The 17,792-nt window shown below is 37.0% G+C and overlaps 3 protein-coding genes across 3 annotated transcripts; 2 read left to right on the top strand and 1 right to left on the bottom strand.

Moving 5' to 3' along the window:
• Positions 1-4,605: 4,605 nt before the first annotated feature.
• LOC119833020 (nucleolar protein dao-5-like) lies at positions 4,606-6,675 on the top strand. Its single transcript, XM_038356890.1, has one exon. It carries the CDS (start codon positions 4,606-4,608, stop codon positions 6,673-6,675), a length of 2,070 nt encoding a protein of 689 aa, XP_038212818.1.
• Positions 6,676-8,191: 1,516 nt separating this feature from the next.
• On the bottom strand, positions 8,192-12,181 carry LOC119833019 (myeloid zinc finger 1-like; the record flags this gene model as incomplete). Its single annotated transcript, XM_038356889.1, has 6 exons — positions 8,192-8,308; positions 8,557-8,810; positions 9,260-9,343; positions 11,047-11,165; positions 11,445-11,592; positions 12,085-12,181. Coding segments are annotated over 6 exons (723 nt in total), but the record flags the coding sequence as incomplete, so codon positions are not given.
• A 1,237-nt stretch (positions 12,182-13,418) lies between these two features.
• LOC119833124 (proline-rich extensin-like protein EPR1) lies at positions 13,419-16,096 on the top strand. Its single transcript, XM_038357012.1, has 2 exons — positions 13,419-13,681; positions 13,982-16,096. Exons 1-2 carry the CDS (start codon positions 13,667-13,669, stop codon positions 15,692-15,694), a joined length of 1,728 nt encoding a protein of 575 aa, XP_038212940.1. The 5' UTR covers positions 13,419-13,666; the 3' UTR covers positions 15,695-16,096.
• Positions 16,097-17,792: the final 1,696 nt, after the last annotated feature.

The following is a 17,792-nucleotide window of genomic DNA, read 5'->3' as shown; positions in this document are numbered from 1 at the left end:
AGTTTCTCATCGTCATTTATAGAATAAACGATCTCCTTTACAATATCACATACGCACGTAAATTTCCTTTATTTCTCCTTTACAGTACCCCTTGAACGGAAGAACGCGGAAGGCGCTTCCGATAGGGCCGTGGCCAGGGAATCGATTAGAGAATTAGTCCCGATGTCACTAGAAAGCATATCGGGCGACGTGTTTGTTTAGCGTGATCGAAACATCGACAGAACTATTGATATTTGCCGTGAAATTTAATCTGTAACTCGTTTGTTTAGTGAAATTGAATTGTTGTTGCCGCAAAGAGCAACTCTTACATAAACAAAATGGGAATTTTATAACAGTGGTTGGATTTTCCACAATCTGTATAATTTTAGATTTACATTTTTATGTGATAAAGAATGTACAAGTTGGACAAATCTCTTTAAAAAAGAAAGGTATGAACGAATATCTATATTTCATTATCAACGTAGCTTAAATGCAAAAACGCGAAATAAACTTTTTTTAAATTACTTCTTTTATACGCGCGAATCTTCATCATAAACTACTTCTGACACGCTTATATTAGCTTCACCTGTGTGCTTGTATATAACCGACTTTTGACTCTATTTCGATCACTCCAAACAGACAGTTTTCTTTCAAACTTTACACATATCAACAAATATTTCTGAAATTTATGTTAGTATTAAAAGAATAAATAATCCAATTTAAGAAAATGAAGTGTGTATTTGAATTGATGTAGCTGGGTAAGAGTCAAGTGAAATATAAAATGAATAATTATTAAAACGAAAAAAAGTTAAATGTTTGTAATATTAAAATAACTGGTTACCGTAAAATTTTTGTTTGTCTGTTTGTTCAAACTTATCTCAGGAAGGGCTCGACTGATTTTCGCTTTGGCAGATAGCTGATGTGATAAGGAATAGCTTAATCTCATACTACTTTCTTTATATAACTATTTTCTACAAAAATTATAGAAAAACTCATTTACTGGGGGTACGGTGAAACCGCGGGACAAACAGCACGGGACACATAAACAAGCATCAATAAGCGCCATCTGTCGAGAGAGATCAAAACATGTTTAACAACCAGCGTACACTATATTGTACCAGTAAATCGCGTAAAAATACACATTTGACAAACAATTACATCATTCGTTATGGTTTCCCTATTGAAGCGCTTTTGCTATACAAAAATACGACGGTATTTATAAGTTTTACAACATATCACAGTAATTATATAACCAAAAAAAAATATAGTTCCATTAGATTGTTTCAAAAATATGCATCAAATGCCGATACGAGAACACCTAACTCAGAATAAATTCAATTTCTTATAATAAAATAGAGAATAAATTCAGTGTAATACCACAGATAACATAATGCTATACTAGTAACACTGTGTTGCGCAATTTCCAAGAAAATATATAGGATGCAGCCAATATCCTGTTACTTTAATAAATAAAATTGTCTTGTGGGAAATCTCCTCACACGCGTATGACTCGTATAGGTGTAGGAGTGGGAGACTAAAATGCCTACAGTATATGTTTTGTGTATTATTTTTCAATCTTTATATATATTTTTAAATATTCATCAGCAGAGTTATTGTTATACTAATAAAGGCTATGACCTTACGTTCGCAAATGAGACACAATTTTACATTCTTTTGTTGATCAAATTAAATTGTAACATGAATATACCATCAAAAACGGCTTAGCAATTTTGGTGTTTTCGGAAACTCAATAAACTCAGACTTGAAACGAACGCACCATTGAGATCTATTCTCAAACATATTCTATTAAACAAACGCCGCAGGAGTAATTATCAATGATTAATCAAGCTTCTATATAGCCATTAAGATATTACAACGTGTTTATACCCAGAATATGAATATAAAACTATCTGAAAACGGTCTTCCCGCGTGGTACCCGATCTGTGTGTATGTATAGGCCCAGTAAATATCCTAAAGCGCAGCCACGCGCGGCGTCACGTCGGTCAGGTTCTGCGTGAAAGAGTAGTAGTCGCACTATTGCATTTTTGCAAGTATTATATATGATTCGTTGATTAGTAGTATATGATTGGACTAGGGCATCTGTGAAGATCACCCATCTGTTCACACTGTGAAAAATCAGCAATATTTTAAATATTACATTTGTAAATACAATTGAAAATGTAAGGTTATTTGAAAATTTTCGATAGCTACATTTGAAGATGGTTTTATGATTATTATATACCTATCATATATTGCTGAACCCATTCGAATGAAATATGGTTTGTAGATTAATTGTTCTCAAAGATATTACGGAACATAATTCTCTAGACGAAGTTTCAACAATATTTGTAGTGTCGCGACGAATTCCTGCTAATTTGCCATTTTAATTCCGTAGGCGCAAGAAATTTAAGCTACAAATTGAAATTATTATGTAACATGTATAAGGCGTGTTTAATAATATACGATACGATAAAAATTTGAACCGAAATCATGGCAAAATTCTTCAAAACTGTTTTTGCGATTTATTATTGAAGTAACCACAGACAAACTTTTATAGCTATAAAAGCATATGAGTAGGCCATGAACCATTCATAATATATGTATATTGTATACCTACGTGTCCTGTGTCCATCTTAAATTATTGTACCTATCAATACTGTATTTCCGTTGATATAGAAACATCTTTATTTAGTTAATATCCAATTTAAATATTCCTACACATCTAGTATAACTCTGTAGCGTGCAATACGCTTCAATCGTCGCGGAAATCAATTGTAATGAGATTAGAATACGAATTGATTTCCAGTTCTCATAGTCATATAGAGTAGGTTGGATTTCTCTCATGTTGTGTTTAGGGGAGTGTTGCGTGGATATCAACGTAATTATTAGCTATGGAGATCGGTCCTTTGGCTCTGCTACAGAAGATAATAGATCGAGATACAAATCACGCAAAAAAATTACAAAAACACAATATAGTTTTATACAATCTTACATGGAATTATAGATCACTTTCGTTATTGTTAGAAATATAATATATATATCCTATTAATATTATAAATGCGAAAGTTTGTAAGTATGGATGTATGGATGTTTGTTACTCTTTCACGTAAAAACTACTGAACCAATTGCAATGAAATTTGGTAACTAGACAGCTGGATAACTGGAATAACATATAGGCAACTTTTTATTCCGATATTCCTGCGGGATACGGACTTACGCGGGTGAAACCGCGGGGCACAGCTAGTATACATATAATAGCTGCGCCCCGCGTTTTCACCCGCGTAATCTCCTGTACGAATATATCCACAGGTCCAGTATATAAAATAATTTTATTGTTTCTAATTTTTTTTTTGTGTCTAAATTTGCAACGCGACAAGTACGAAATTAAGCAAATTAGATACAATTACACACTATGGCTTCCACTAATCACATTTTTCGGTTTCTATTCGTTTAGTCTGGTTAGCTACGAGTGGACACATCGCTACGATAATATCAATAACATTAATTTTCAGATAAACATGAAGTGCCTGCTTAGCAACTCGGTTACAGATAACATAGTTTCTATACTAGTCTCGGTGGTAGTACAACTGTACCACCGTAACTCATAGTTATGAGATCTAGTGAGGTAGATGGTGTGGGCAAGAATAATATAGATCTATTTGGGTTAACCCTTTGAATTAAATCCACAAGACTACAAATAGGATTGATTAATATTATTACCATAAACAGTTCCAATCTAATTTTTCTTCCTGTACACTTGCTTTACATGTGACCATACGGACTGGTGTCAACGAACGCTCGTGTATGGTCCACCTAATTCATTGCCAAGTTCAGATCTTTCTAGAAACGGGGCCCCTAATTTGTTGTGGTTTCATATAGCACCTTGAACTAAAAATATTAATGTCGAATATAGTTACTTCCTCTGGTATTACTCGTTTGTGGTTCTAAAAAGTTTCACATTGAACAACTTATGTCTGTTGTCAATGTATCAGAAATCACGGTACAAAAAGGTAATTGGAGTATGGAAGATGAGCAAAATAATGTTTTTTTCCCATTTTACATCTGACACACAATTTTGAACGTGTGTAATACAAATTTGTATAGGAGCTATGAACACATATGTGCTTAGACGATCTGTTTTAATCCTTCTGAAAGCGTGTCGGTCGGGTAAGGACTACAGATACACGAGTTTATTATGCGAGATGCTGATCTTTTGACAAAAGTGAACTGAGAGAATATAAAGAAAATATTTACAAGGTAAGTTGTATCGTGACGAAAAAAAATACTATTATTGTATCTGTGTGGAGTGAAAATAGTAATGTAGATAAATTCATTTAAGTACGAAGTAAATGGGCAATGTGCTGAAATTGTGTTATTATATTGAAACATTCTGGTCTCTGGTTTAAGGTACAAATGGAACATTACCTTTTACTTTGCAGTAACAGTTTGTTTATTTCCGTCTACACGTAATTAACATTACAAATGCACAAAGAAATGTATAGCAACTCCGAGAAATGTTGTGATAGTTAGGGCAGGGCGTGCGCAGTCATCTGTGACGGGCCTTAAGCAATTGCGGTGTGCACAAAAGTGCTTGAATTTAGTCCCGCGCGACACTAGTTCGGCGCAATGCCGCGCGCGCTGGTCCTGCTCTCGCTGCTGGCGGTCGCCCGCGCCGCCGACGTCTTCGTCATCGCCGACACCGCCAACGAGACGCTCGCCATCGCCGACGCGGTCAACGAGACCATCGCAGATGCTACAGACATTGTTCTGGGCGATACCAACGACACTCTCACTGATGGAGACCACGAACCTATAGTGCGGAAGAAGCGGACATTCGGCGATATAGTATTCAGAGGATTGGCTGATGTTCTCGGGTATAATGTGGCGAGGAAACCACCGCAGGCGTTTGCCTTCCCGCCGCCCGTCGCTCCTGTGCCGGGGATAGATACGCCTCTACAAGCAGCAGCAGCGGCCCCCCCTCCAGCTCCTGCCGCGCCACCCTGTGCAGCTCCGCGAGCAGCTGCCCCACCGCCCTGCCGGGCACGACAACCGCCACCTCCACCACCACCACCGCCACCGAAAGCGCGCCCTCCCCCATGTCCTAAACCTAGAGCCGCCCCAAAGCCGAAACCAGCACCACCCCCCCCGCCTCCTCCTCCTCCACCGTGCGCTTCACCCCGCGCGAACCCAACCACTGCTGCCCCTTGCGCCGCCCCTGCCCAACCCAAAGCAGATTCTAATCTTGAAACCATAACTTCCAACTTGCGCTTCAACTTTAACTTTAACCGAGCTTTAGCTACTCCCACCCCTGCAGCTAATGATGATATTGCAGAAGAGGAAGCGCCGCAAGAACAACCTGCACTTCAAATTACGCCCATAGCAATTCAGCCTCGCGCAGCTAAGCTGCCTCCTCCAGCTCCTCGCAATCCACGCGTGTACGTGGACGCGTTTGTCGTTCGTGATGGAGTTCCGCAACGAGTGCACACCATTGACGCTAAAAATATAAATAGGCCACAAGTCGCCGACGACGATTATCTCTTCGACGTGGAAGATGATGAAACCCAAAATGATCAGGGCCAACAGGAGCAACTGTATGATGACTACGAGGATGCGCAGGAGTCTCGCGATCGATCTAAAGCTGTACGTGAATTCGGTACCGCTGTTGATCAGTTTTGGGCTCAAAAACAAAAACCTAAGAAAAAACTGCCACTCAACGATTATAGAAAAGTTCATTTCGGTGATCGAGACTTAGGAAATCAACTTCGTCGCAGGAATGATGATGATGATTCAGAAAAATTCCAGAGAGAACGACCAAAAGCAAACCGTGTACCCTTACAAGTACCAGACGACGCAGGGAGTGAGGAAGAGAGCGAAGTCACAACGACGACACAGGATCCACGTCGAAAGCTAAAACCACGCGTGCTTCCGCCCACTGAACACAACCCTAACCAAATTGACACAGTAACGGTTCGAGTGCCACCAATCTATAAAGAAAAAAGGCCTAAAAAACTACACAGAGAAAGACCCGAAGCTCCTGATCGCGATGAAGATAGCGCGGAAGAAACTCCTAGGGAAGAATATCCAGAAAACGACTCTGATACTGATAGTGAGCAAAGCACACAAGTGGAACGATCGGAAGCTCCGAAGCGTAGACGACGTCGTAAGAAGAGCAGACGGGTTCGATCCACGTACAGTCAAGCATATACAGCGGGCGACTATGACTACTTTGGAAAAAAACTCCCAATATCCGAAGAGGAAGAGCATTACAGAACATTAACCATTCCGCCGCCAACGAAAGACGCAGATGTAGCACGACTCGAAGCAGCTGAAGATGAGGGTCATTTTCTTGATGACCATGAAAGACTTCGCGAAGACCCGGAACGGATACAAGCAAAGAATAAAAAAGATAAGAAAGAAGTCGCCGAAGAAAGCAGGTATGTAGAAGACAGAGAACGCGCCGACGAATCGGAGAGATCGGATGAGAGAGAACGGTCCAGTGAGGACACAGAACGAGCGAGCGAAGCTGAAAGGTCAGACTCCAGCGAACGATCCGACAAACTGAGTCCAAACGCCAGAGTCCGCGAAACAGGATACAAGAGCAATTATGTACGAGCTACAAACGTTCGGGTCGACGACGATCAGCCAGAAATATCGGTTGTTAAAAGAAAAAACAGAACACTTAAAAGAAAGCCGTAAACGTCCGCGCTTTGCCCCAAACGGACACCCGCCATAATTGTAATTATTTATTGTCTCCACAAACTGTAGATGGTGATCACCGTTTCGAAAGCACTGACCAAACAGCGACCTGTGATTTAGTTCTGTACATAATGTTATTGTTAAAATCTTATATTTTTATATTTAGTTAAGAAAATTGTATTTAAGTTTCTTAATAAATTTCGACAAATCGATTTCATTATTTGCATTGGAGGCGTCGAACGGGGCGCTGGGGCGTGAAATTCGATTTGCACAAGGCGACGTCTGGCGCAGTGGGTCAAGGTCCAACTCACGCAATAGAAATCAGAGTAGCGGTCAGCGGTCAATACCTCCTCGATCGACAAAAACACCTCACATTTCCTCTTGTTTAGAAATTGCTAATGAACCCATGGCTTCATTACTTTCTTCACCATCTATCTAACTGACTGTTCGCCCCGGCTTCGCCCGTGGTACATATATAGCCCTATATATATCACTCAGACAAGTTGCAGCTCTCAAGCAAGTTGAAAGAATTTTCGAAATCGGTCCAGTGGTTTTTGCGAAAAACATACAAAAGTTTCCTCTTTATAATATTAGTGTAGATTAACTTCTCATTCATAATCTTGTCATTGGCATGTCAATGAGTGGATATGACTGTTTAGTTTATAAATTATTTATATTTTTACCAATAAAAGAAATAATATAAATATCTTTTTAATATTACAAGTAGCAGTTATTTCGACCATGTGTTCTATAATTCAAACACCATCAAAATGATGGAAAACATTGAAATATCCATGTCCATTGTTTACAGACTAACTTTTAATTATTTGTTCATCCACTATGGCACGTTACACAACCAAATTTCTTACCAAAATCTGTCTCTACGGGATGAGCTAGCTAGAAACTCTGTGGGTGCTCTAAAAAGCTTATATTCTATACCTTATTAATACGAAACAATTAATGTCAATCTATGAGATTTATTATTCTAATAAAAGAGCATCCAACTTTTAAGCAAGGGTTGTCGCTAAGGTACATTTTCAGACGAATAATTTTATACCGAAGCGAGTGCGATTGCATTTTGAGCATTTTACTTAAGAAAATTAAATATTGCAACAGTTCAAGCCATTCAATTTGTTAGTTCTCTTTAAAATTAACAGGAACTTATTTCTTGCGAATATTACACAAGCTGATCCGCTAAAATAGAAATATTTGTTGCCATTATTTTGTTAATTATAACCTTAAAAAATGAATCTTAAAGTCAATTCTGAGATTAGCGCGTTCAATCAAACAAAAAATTAACAGACTTGTCTGTTTTATAATATACGTATAGACGTGTATATTTAATATTAGTAGTAACATAATTTGCAGATATATATTTCTAATGTTACGAAAATATAATATGCAAAATAATGTACTATTATTTATCTACCAGCTTCGCTCATACCAGTAGATATTATTTTAATGGAATTAAAGGCCTCATACATAGTCAAGTAACTACCAAATAAAAACGACTTAATTTCATTGAGAATAATTTATATTTTATAAGTGACTAGATAACCCACACTTTATAGTTAAATGTTTAACTAATACATTGTTGTATTTGGGAATTGTATCACCCGGATGCCACCGGCTTCTGTAAAGAAATGCTAAATTATGCCAGAATAACTCTTTTTGAGTTACAGTACACAGTTGTTTAGTCGAAAATTTAAACTTAATAATGTCAAATCCATGTTATACTAACATACGCTCATATTATAAAGTTAACAAAATTAAACCTATAACTTTATAAGATTCAGGAGTCGGTTAAAAAATACGCGAAATGTAAACTACGATTAAAATTATCAAATCTATCAACATTAAAATAAAACTATATGAATGTACCTGCGCGTGTCTCTTTCTCATGTGTTTATTCAGCGATTGCTTATGGTTGTATCTGACGTCACACGCCACGCACACATAGGCGCGCGCGGGCGGCGCGTGTGTGCGTGCGTGCGAGGCGAGCGCGCGCGTGTGCGTGAACGTGCGTGCGCACACGCCGCACGCGTGTGTGCGCGCCGCGTGCGTGCGCATGTGCGCGCTCAGCTTGTTCGTGCTGAACTGTTTGCCGCATGTCGGGCACACGTATGGCTTTATACCTGTTCACAGTTATTGTTATTTAAATACATGTAAATATTTTATATAGAGCAACCTCTATCAACTAAATGCAATAATATGTGTTTTTAATTAGAACGCCTGTAGCCGCGTTACTCATCGCACTCGGCCTACAGAAATAATTAGAAATTTTAAATACATTTTTAAACTTCTTATTGTAACCGTAATCTACTTGTTATTCATTTTAATTCTCATCAATTGTTATAATATATACTTTTTTTTTTAAGTACTTATACTCAGATCTAAAGTTTCTTATTATATTTAAGTCTAAACAATATTACGTAACAGATCGCTCAAAGCCCATACAAAAATTAGTTCAGTAATTTCAGATTGCACTAAAAAAACAGGCGTCAAGATGAGACAGACTCATAGACAGAGTTGCCTTCGTATTTATAATATTAGTGGGGATTATACAATTAAATTTAGTATTTACCTGTGTGAATTCTGGTGTGGTTGTTGAGAGTGTTCTTACTTCTAAACGCCTTCCCGCACTCTGGACACGAGAAAGGTCGCTCACCTGTAACACACAAAATCATTTTTATATTACTTAATTCTGGACTAGATATATTTAAGCATCACATCAAATTCTGATAAATTAATGTATTTTTTGATTACAAGAAAGAATTTTTAAATTTGCATGTGTTTTTGTTGTTTATTGATATTTATCATTTATTTAGAAAAAAGTTTCACAATTGACACAACAAAAAAAAGTAATCTTCCCTGAATTGATCGCATTATCTGGCAATTGCCGAAAGGCCATGCAATTCAATCCTTATATTATAATCAAACTCAAAGGTTTACATAATATATTTCTCTACACTTCATTCATATTATATAATCCATACTAATTATGTGATTAGTACTTGCCTCAATAGGCGTTATTTATGATCAAAGATTAACAATATGTTCGGACAAGTACGAGTCGGTCTCGCGATACTATGGTATTGCGTACAAATAAGCTAAAGAGCAAGGAAGCCATCCAAATTATGACCATGCCAACTGACGCTTAACCTCGATTTTTTTAAATTATTTGTTGTTATAACAGCACCCATCTTGGTACAATATAATAGGGTACCATACATTGTAATAGGGTGCCGTTTTACCCTTTAGGTTTTAAGGCTTGGTTTGGGTGTTGAATGGCTCAATAATTTAGTATAGTGGCAAAGCCAATCATGCTTTATACAATTGTATATAATAATAATCATTGGCTATGCTATGGGTAAAGCAGAATAGGAAATTATTGTGTCAGCAAAAGCATTCAATCTATTCATTCATTCATTAATAGAGTTAATTTTCATTCTAAGTGTGTTGTATAGTAAAATATTACAACAAACATGTGAAAAATAATAGGTTTAAATTAACAATGAGGAATCATAAAAACATTCTTGTAATCACATTGCAGAAAATATAAATCTTGGCAAATTACATAACTTTGAAACTCACAAAACACTGTCATTTACTAATTTATATAGTCTACTAGCTTTTCGCCCGCGGCTTCGCCCGCGTAGAATTCGCTTATATTGCGTGACATGGTAAGAAGCATTTTCTTCGCATTAAAAAGGTCGGTTTGTTCTTTCCCACGTTTAGCTCCATCTACATACCAAGTTTCATCAAAATCGGTTTGACAATAATGAACTTTCATACAAACTTTCCCCCTCTTTCAACTCTTTCTACCCTTTTTTCGCGATAAAAAGTATCCTATGTCCTTTCCCAAGTTCAGTTCTATCTTCATACCAAATTTTGTCAAAATCGGTTCAGTGGTTTAGGCGTGAAAGCGTAACAGACAGACAGACAGACAGAGTTACTTTCGCATTTATAATATTAGTAGGGAGTAGGGAAGTAGGGATTTAGTATTTTTGTGGCAGTAGCATTATATCTTTATAGTTTAAAAGTTGATGTCTCATACACCTTTTTAGAATATGAGGGCTGGGGCAAACATATATAGGTCATTTTATTAAAAGAGCCCAAAGCATATTTTGCATAACGCATGAGTTTAGAACCAAGGGGTCCTGGGTTTGATTCCCAGTGGGGACACATAAAAAAAATTGTCTTGGTCTGGCAGGACACAGAAGGCTGATCACCTACTTGTCCATAAAGAAAATCGATCAGTGAAACAGATGTATATCATTTGCCCCATAGCCCACTAGGGGCACAGGACTTCACTAAAGCATACTAAGAACTCAACCCTGCTTGACATGCACAATATCTACCAATACACACCGTTATGTCTTCTTAAATGTGTTGTAAGGTTAGTCTTAGTGGTGAATGACTTGTGACATCCAGAGACAGGGCACACTCTTCTGACTCTCACATTTTTCTTAACTGGGCTGAGGTCTGCACTGAAATATTTAATTTATAATTGGGTGTTACAACCAATTGTTTTGGTTCTTACACTTCATAGAGAACTTTAATAGAAACTTTTGTTTCTTACTATATCTGTGAAACTACATTATTATTGAATTATTGATAAATACATGTATACATATAATAAAACTATTGGAACAATAAATATCTTACTGTGCAAATATCTTTATTGCGAAACCATCACTATAGAAACTTTCAAAAATATAAGGAAAGGAAGGTAAGCAAACTATTTAAAGAAAAACATATACAGATACCTAGGTTTGTCTGTCCTTACAACTCCTTTGTTGTTCTTGATTTCTTGACCTGTTCTTTCAGATAGGCTTTCATTTATATTGACACAAGCGTCATCACATTCTGGATGTGGCTCATTTGGATTGGCCTTTGTGACAACATCCCCAAATTCTGAAACCACAATTAAGTTTCTAATAACTTCGATTTAATTTGAAATGATTATTTGAAATCATGAATTTAAATTAATTATAAATTATCATTTGAAATTTTATATCAAATGATTATATGAAAGATCTTATAGAGTACTAGCGGTCTGCCCTGGCTTCGCCCATGGTACATATATAGCCTTAAGACTTTCTCAATAAAAGAGCTATCTAAAACTAAAAGAATGGACCAATAGTTCCTGAGATTAGCACATTCAAACAAACAAACTCTTCAGCTTTATAATATTAGTATGGATTCACAGATTAACAAGTATTGAATGTGATTCTAACATTCAATCTGTGATGTAATCGAAAAGTCTAATTGCATTGAATAACTGAGACATTGTCAAGAAAAGTAAAAGCTACTCCATATCTGACTCATGTCATTATATATCATCTGATGAACTTTAACAATAATAAATAAGACTAAAACTAGTACAATAGTACTAACAGAACATACCATTTTCATGACTAAAATATTCCCACAATACTTCATTAGCCTGTTCACATTTGGTTATAAACTTTTCAACTATAACCAACTCGTCAATACAGTCTTTACAAATCCACGCCGGCCCATCATAAGGTTTGATATTATACTTTGTATACTTCACCACCTTTTCGTATGGTGATGGTCCATCAATCTTATTGAAAAAAGATATTCTTACATGTTTCGCTTGCAAACATACAAGGCAAATGTTTTCTATTATTTCCATCAGGACGAGCTTAAGGAAATACAAAATAAAAAGAATTAAACTAATGAACAGCAATGATTTTAAATCATAATAATTAGCTACGAAATGTGTGCAAACTACAAAACTTTTATTTACATTTTATAATGACATCGTTATTAAACTGTCAAATGTCATTTAAATTTGCTGTGTTCAATTTACGCATGTTTGCTATTATTTTACCGAAGGTTTTAATGATTTTCTATATATCTCTTTCTAATGATTTCGTAATCATAGTTTTCCTCATATCCTGTTCTTTTTATTAAATATAAATCTACTTTAACAAAAAAAACAATAATAAAATGTTGCAATAAAAATCTAAAACGTAATAAAAATATCTCACCCTCACAAGAATAGGTATATGAAACACGTAAAATCAATTGAGCTAAATAATGATTACATAATCCAAGGACAACTGATCTTGTTGCAACACTTCCGATTCACAATAATGACTGCAAGGAGCAACGATAGTGAGAGCGTTGGAAAGTGTGTGGGTATTTGGTAACAGATATTAGACGACGTGCATAAGTAATGTCCTAGCCAGCACAGGGCCGAAGTGAGGAATAAAATTCGCATTAATATCAACACGGGCTTAGAAGAAACCGTTCTGTATAAAAATGTATCCTGCCATTAAATTCATTAGTTTATCGTTATGTTTTCATGACAATTAGTGATTTTACGGTGGTAGTTAAAGTGATACAGAATTCTAAAAGATTTAAATCTATATCTGTAAATAAAAGAATAAATGAAAGTTATGTTAAACTCAAGAAGGGCTAAATAGATTTAAACATTTTGTTTTATAAGATTTATGTCCGTATAATAAGGAATGGTCATATGTAGATAGATAATAAAATATTCACGAAATATTCTACGTAAACAATCATGAGTCTAATCGTTTCAGGGAAGTTCCAAATATTTAGAAATATTTAAGTCTCAAAAATAAATAATTAAAAATAGCAAACTCCAACTCTGTTTCGATTGGACCAATTTTCTCCATATTACGTATCTTGATAGATTTGTATGCGGCTACACACCCATGTTACACGTATGACGGCAACTAGTACGCGACTTGATTCCCTAATTTTGTTACTGAACAATAAGGAACTCTCGCCCGATCGTATAAAGTTTAATTTACATTACATCACGTTCGGATGTTGAATTTAGGAAGGGAAAGCCGCGATGCTGACTTATCCAGTGAAAATAGGACGTTGGTTACATACTAATTGTTATCATTGTAAGTTATAAGTATAGGTGGTGGGCTCACATGTGGTCCGTTACTAAAACAAAGCTACGCCGACCGGGCGACCGTCCACCATGAGAGTTCATACTGTAAGTACTGGAGATGCAGTGGTAGTGATGTGATTTTTGTGAAAACGATCAAAATTGTGTGCAAGTTGTATCGCTTGTGAAGTGCTAAGTGCCTGATAGTCTTTGTGCTATAAGAATAATAGTGAATCTATGTATATAAAGCAATATGTGTTATGCTAGTTCAGATCTTTACAATAAACAGGCTACTAATTATTTGCAAACATAATTTGTTTCATAAACAATATGAATACATTCAGTTTAATATCTTAAAATCAATTTGAATTATAAAATAAAATATCGAATCATTGTCTTTCTTTGCAGATTGCGCTGATCTTGTGTCTTATCGCATATGCAGCAGCTGATGTTGCACACATCAAAGCTACTAAAGCTAAGCTGTTTAGTCACATAACCGGCAAACACCACAAGAGGGGTATACTATCTCATGTACCGCCGTACAAACTGGGCCACGACATTCCACTGGTCACTCACTCGGTGGTGAAGCCTGTCGTCGTCACGTACCCGCCAACAGCAGCCGTTGCGACAGTCAAAGTGCCGCTAACGAATCCCTTAGTGCCAAGATTCCCAGTTCCAGTCGGCCATAAAGTGCCTGGTCTACCTCATCCGCATTACGCATTGAGGTTCCCTCATACGAAGTATTACGTAAAGCCCGATCATCATTTTCATCACCATCATCATCACGTACCACCAAGACCAATATTACCAGTGGTACCTGCTATAGCCCCGGTCGCGCCACCCCCTCCTGTCGTTCACGCTGCCCCGGTCGCTCCCGTCGTCCCTGTGCCTCAACCGACAGCGACCCTAGCGCAACATATTCCAGCCCCACCGCAAGTAATTATCCCATCCCCAATTCTCCCAGCCCAAGCTGCACCAATCTCTTCACCACCAGTACATGTATTTCCACACAGTAATTTACTAAAACCTCTTCTTCCTGCTGCAACTATACCATTAGCTCCTGCTGCTGTAATTCCCACTCCATTATTCCGAGCACCTCAGCAGTATGTAATTCGACCGGGCGGTGCAGTACAAACGTCCTATTTTGCAACGTATCCAAGATATCCGTTTATTAATAGCTACCAAGCACCACTCTATCCCCTACCTAACGCACTTCATGGTACACAATCAATTCATCAAGTAATTCAACCTCACAACCCTCACTTCCACGTTCTACCTCAGGCGGCTGCGCACGAAGGATCGGTGGAGCATCACACTCATAACGTTCTGCTAGAGCAAACTCCGACATTGCTTCAGCCAACGCATGAACCACAGCCCGCAGTACATTTACATCCAACGCAAGAGACTTTTGCACACCCCACTTTTAACGTACAACCCATACAACCGACACAGCTTATTCCTCAACCATCAGTTCACCTGCAGCCTACACAACCTTCAATACCTGTAGAACACGATGGATGGTCTCCTGTTCCTGCACAACCTCAAGATGCCGCACAACACGACGTTCACTATCCCCAACAACATCATTTTGTTCAGGAGCAGGGAACTCAAGTGTACGAGCATCACGACGATCAGTATCACGACTACCAGCACCAAATACAACAGCACATCCAACAACAAATAGAACAGGCGCAATACGAGCAGAGCCTAAACAACCAGCACCAGTTGAACCACGAATACGGCACGCCGCAGCCAGCACAAGAGTACGCACAGCCAAATCAGTATCAAGTTCATGATTTTTCCCAACAAGCGCACGACTTCGCTCAGCAAGCGCATGACTTTGCCCATAATGTGCATGACTTTTCTCACGGCCAAGACTTTTCCCACAACAATCAGGACTTTTCCCAGAGCGGGCAAGATTTCTCCCAACATGGACAGGAGTATCCTCAACAACAATTTGGTCAGAACGATTACAACGTAGCCCAACCCGGCCAAGAATATGGTGTACCTCAGCAAGGCGTGGAGGGTCGCAACTCCGATGACGAGAGCGCACAGTTTCACAACCACATACCCCTCGCTCTGCAGCCGCCTATCGACAGGCCTCTGGACCATTTCCAATAATTATCATTTAATTGCATAGATTATAACTTATGAAATGGACGCTGGGGCCGCCCGTCGGCTCATGACGGAAGCTTAGCGTTTTCGCATTTAGTTTTAATAGCATTTATATGTTATTACTACCTCGTCGAAGCATGTGATACAGGTTTGATAATAATGGTTTGAAAAGTGAAATTTAAATTTTAAAATATAAGAGGCTTGGTCGAAATAACATTTTTTAAATATTTAATGAAATGTGTTAACTTGTAAATATTCTAATTAGGTTTAAAAATAACAGTAGCTATTAAGTTTTTATATTTTGTACATCACTTCACGATAGATGCAATTGTTGCCTTTTTATTATTTTTACAATTTTTCTAGTTGTTCTACACTAAGGTTATTTATTTATTGTGAAATAAATCACTTAATACTATATACTTTATTTTATTCTACCTAGTAGGTATGCAGGATTGAATACAAGAATTGAGAAGTGTTTTTTTCCAATTTAGAGGTGAAGAATTTAAAATTTTGACCGTTTCATAAGTCAAAACCTATTCAAGTATTTGTTTATCAATGAAAAATGTAATAATACAAAACCAAACTGACTTCATCTGTATTACATCTATATACTTTGCAAGTACTAACTTTGATTTTGCGACATTCACAAATAAATGGCCAACGTCATGAATATGGGCCACACGTGCGTTCTCACCGCGTATAAGTTTCAAGCAATATAATAAAAGATTTTGCGTTTGTGTGATAATTATATCAATAACTTGTCCAAGAGATAACTGGGAAATGGAACCACAAGATAACAATATTAAAAGGCGTTGAAAGGGTTTAGTGTCACGTAATACAATGTATTCGTTTACAAAATAATGTTTTATGACACTTTATGATGAGAATCGCAATCACTCAGTTTATGTAAAGTTATATTTAACTAGAATAAAATAAACTCTTCGAACAATTGAGAACCTTCCTTCGTTTTTGAGAATGTCGGTTACAAACAATAATTATTACATGACCAGGAGGGAGTAAGAAAAGTAGCTTTAGTAATATTAAGCGCTTCATATGCACAAATATTCAGAGTTTGTCATTAAACGAAGGCACTAACTCTTGTGTCAACGGCAAAATCTAAACATCTATAAAGATGATGAAGATCAAAGTCAGAGGCACACATTAAATAGAGCATATAAATCCTTACTTTGACCATATTTGGAACTCGATCGGAACCTTAAATCACAGCCACTGCGCTGTAGCTTGTACAAAAACTAGTAATAGATATCTGTTTACAAAATGTGAAGTGTACCTGGCTGTGTTTTTCCAGTCCATTGCAGGTCGCATTGCATTAGGACATTAGGCCTTATACAGATACCTTAATACTCACATCGCTCGTTTCACAAACATTAGTTAGAAAAAAATTAAATATTACTATTAAATATAGAACATTTGTTTTCAATTAAACTAATGCAGATCATAAATATAAGTCGATTAATATTCAAGATTCATTAACGCAAACGATTGAATAGAAAACTTATTTGCCTCTATACAAAAACGAATAATTAATGATTATTAACTTACTGTACACACTTTACTAATTATAATAGACAAGTTCAGTAATGATACATTTTGGTGATTATCATTTCCGAAACGAGATATTAGGAACACACTCAAAATAAATTTTATATTTGTAAAAAAATGTCAGTACGCAATTAGGAACAACTGTGAACACTTTCACAGAAAGGTGTATCATATATTTATAAAATGGACACTCTCTACTCCCGTAGCGAGGAAACATTGGCACTAAACTTTATATCAGAAACTCAACTGGATCAACATATAAAGGCGCTATTAACAATATCAAAGAAAGTCTTAAAGTCACCTTTTATACCAGTTGCTCTACGATCCCGAATCTTATTGCGAACTCTACAATTATTGCGAAGAATAGAGAGTGAAAATAACCTCTTGGATACGTGCTTCGTGACAATCGTGTCACATCCAGACTGTGAAACAAAGAGCAGACTTTTGGAAGAGTTGTGGCAGTTACCTTTAGAAAAGGAATTTCTTTGTGACCAGTGCGGAAAGCCCTTATATGACATTGATAGAGAAAGACTGCGATGAG

Source organism: Zerene cesonia, chromosome 16, assembly GCF_012273895.1.
Source record: "Zerene cesonia ecotype Mississippi chromosome 16, Zerene_cesonia_1.1, whole genome shotgun sequence".
In the NCBI taxonomy this organism is placed as follows: Eukaryota; Metazoa; Arthropoda; class Insecta; order Lepidoptera; family Pieridae; genus Zerene; species Zerene cesonia.
This window is presented reverse-complemented; position numbering and strand designations above follow the sequence as displayed.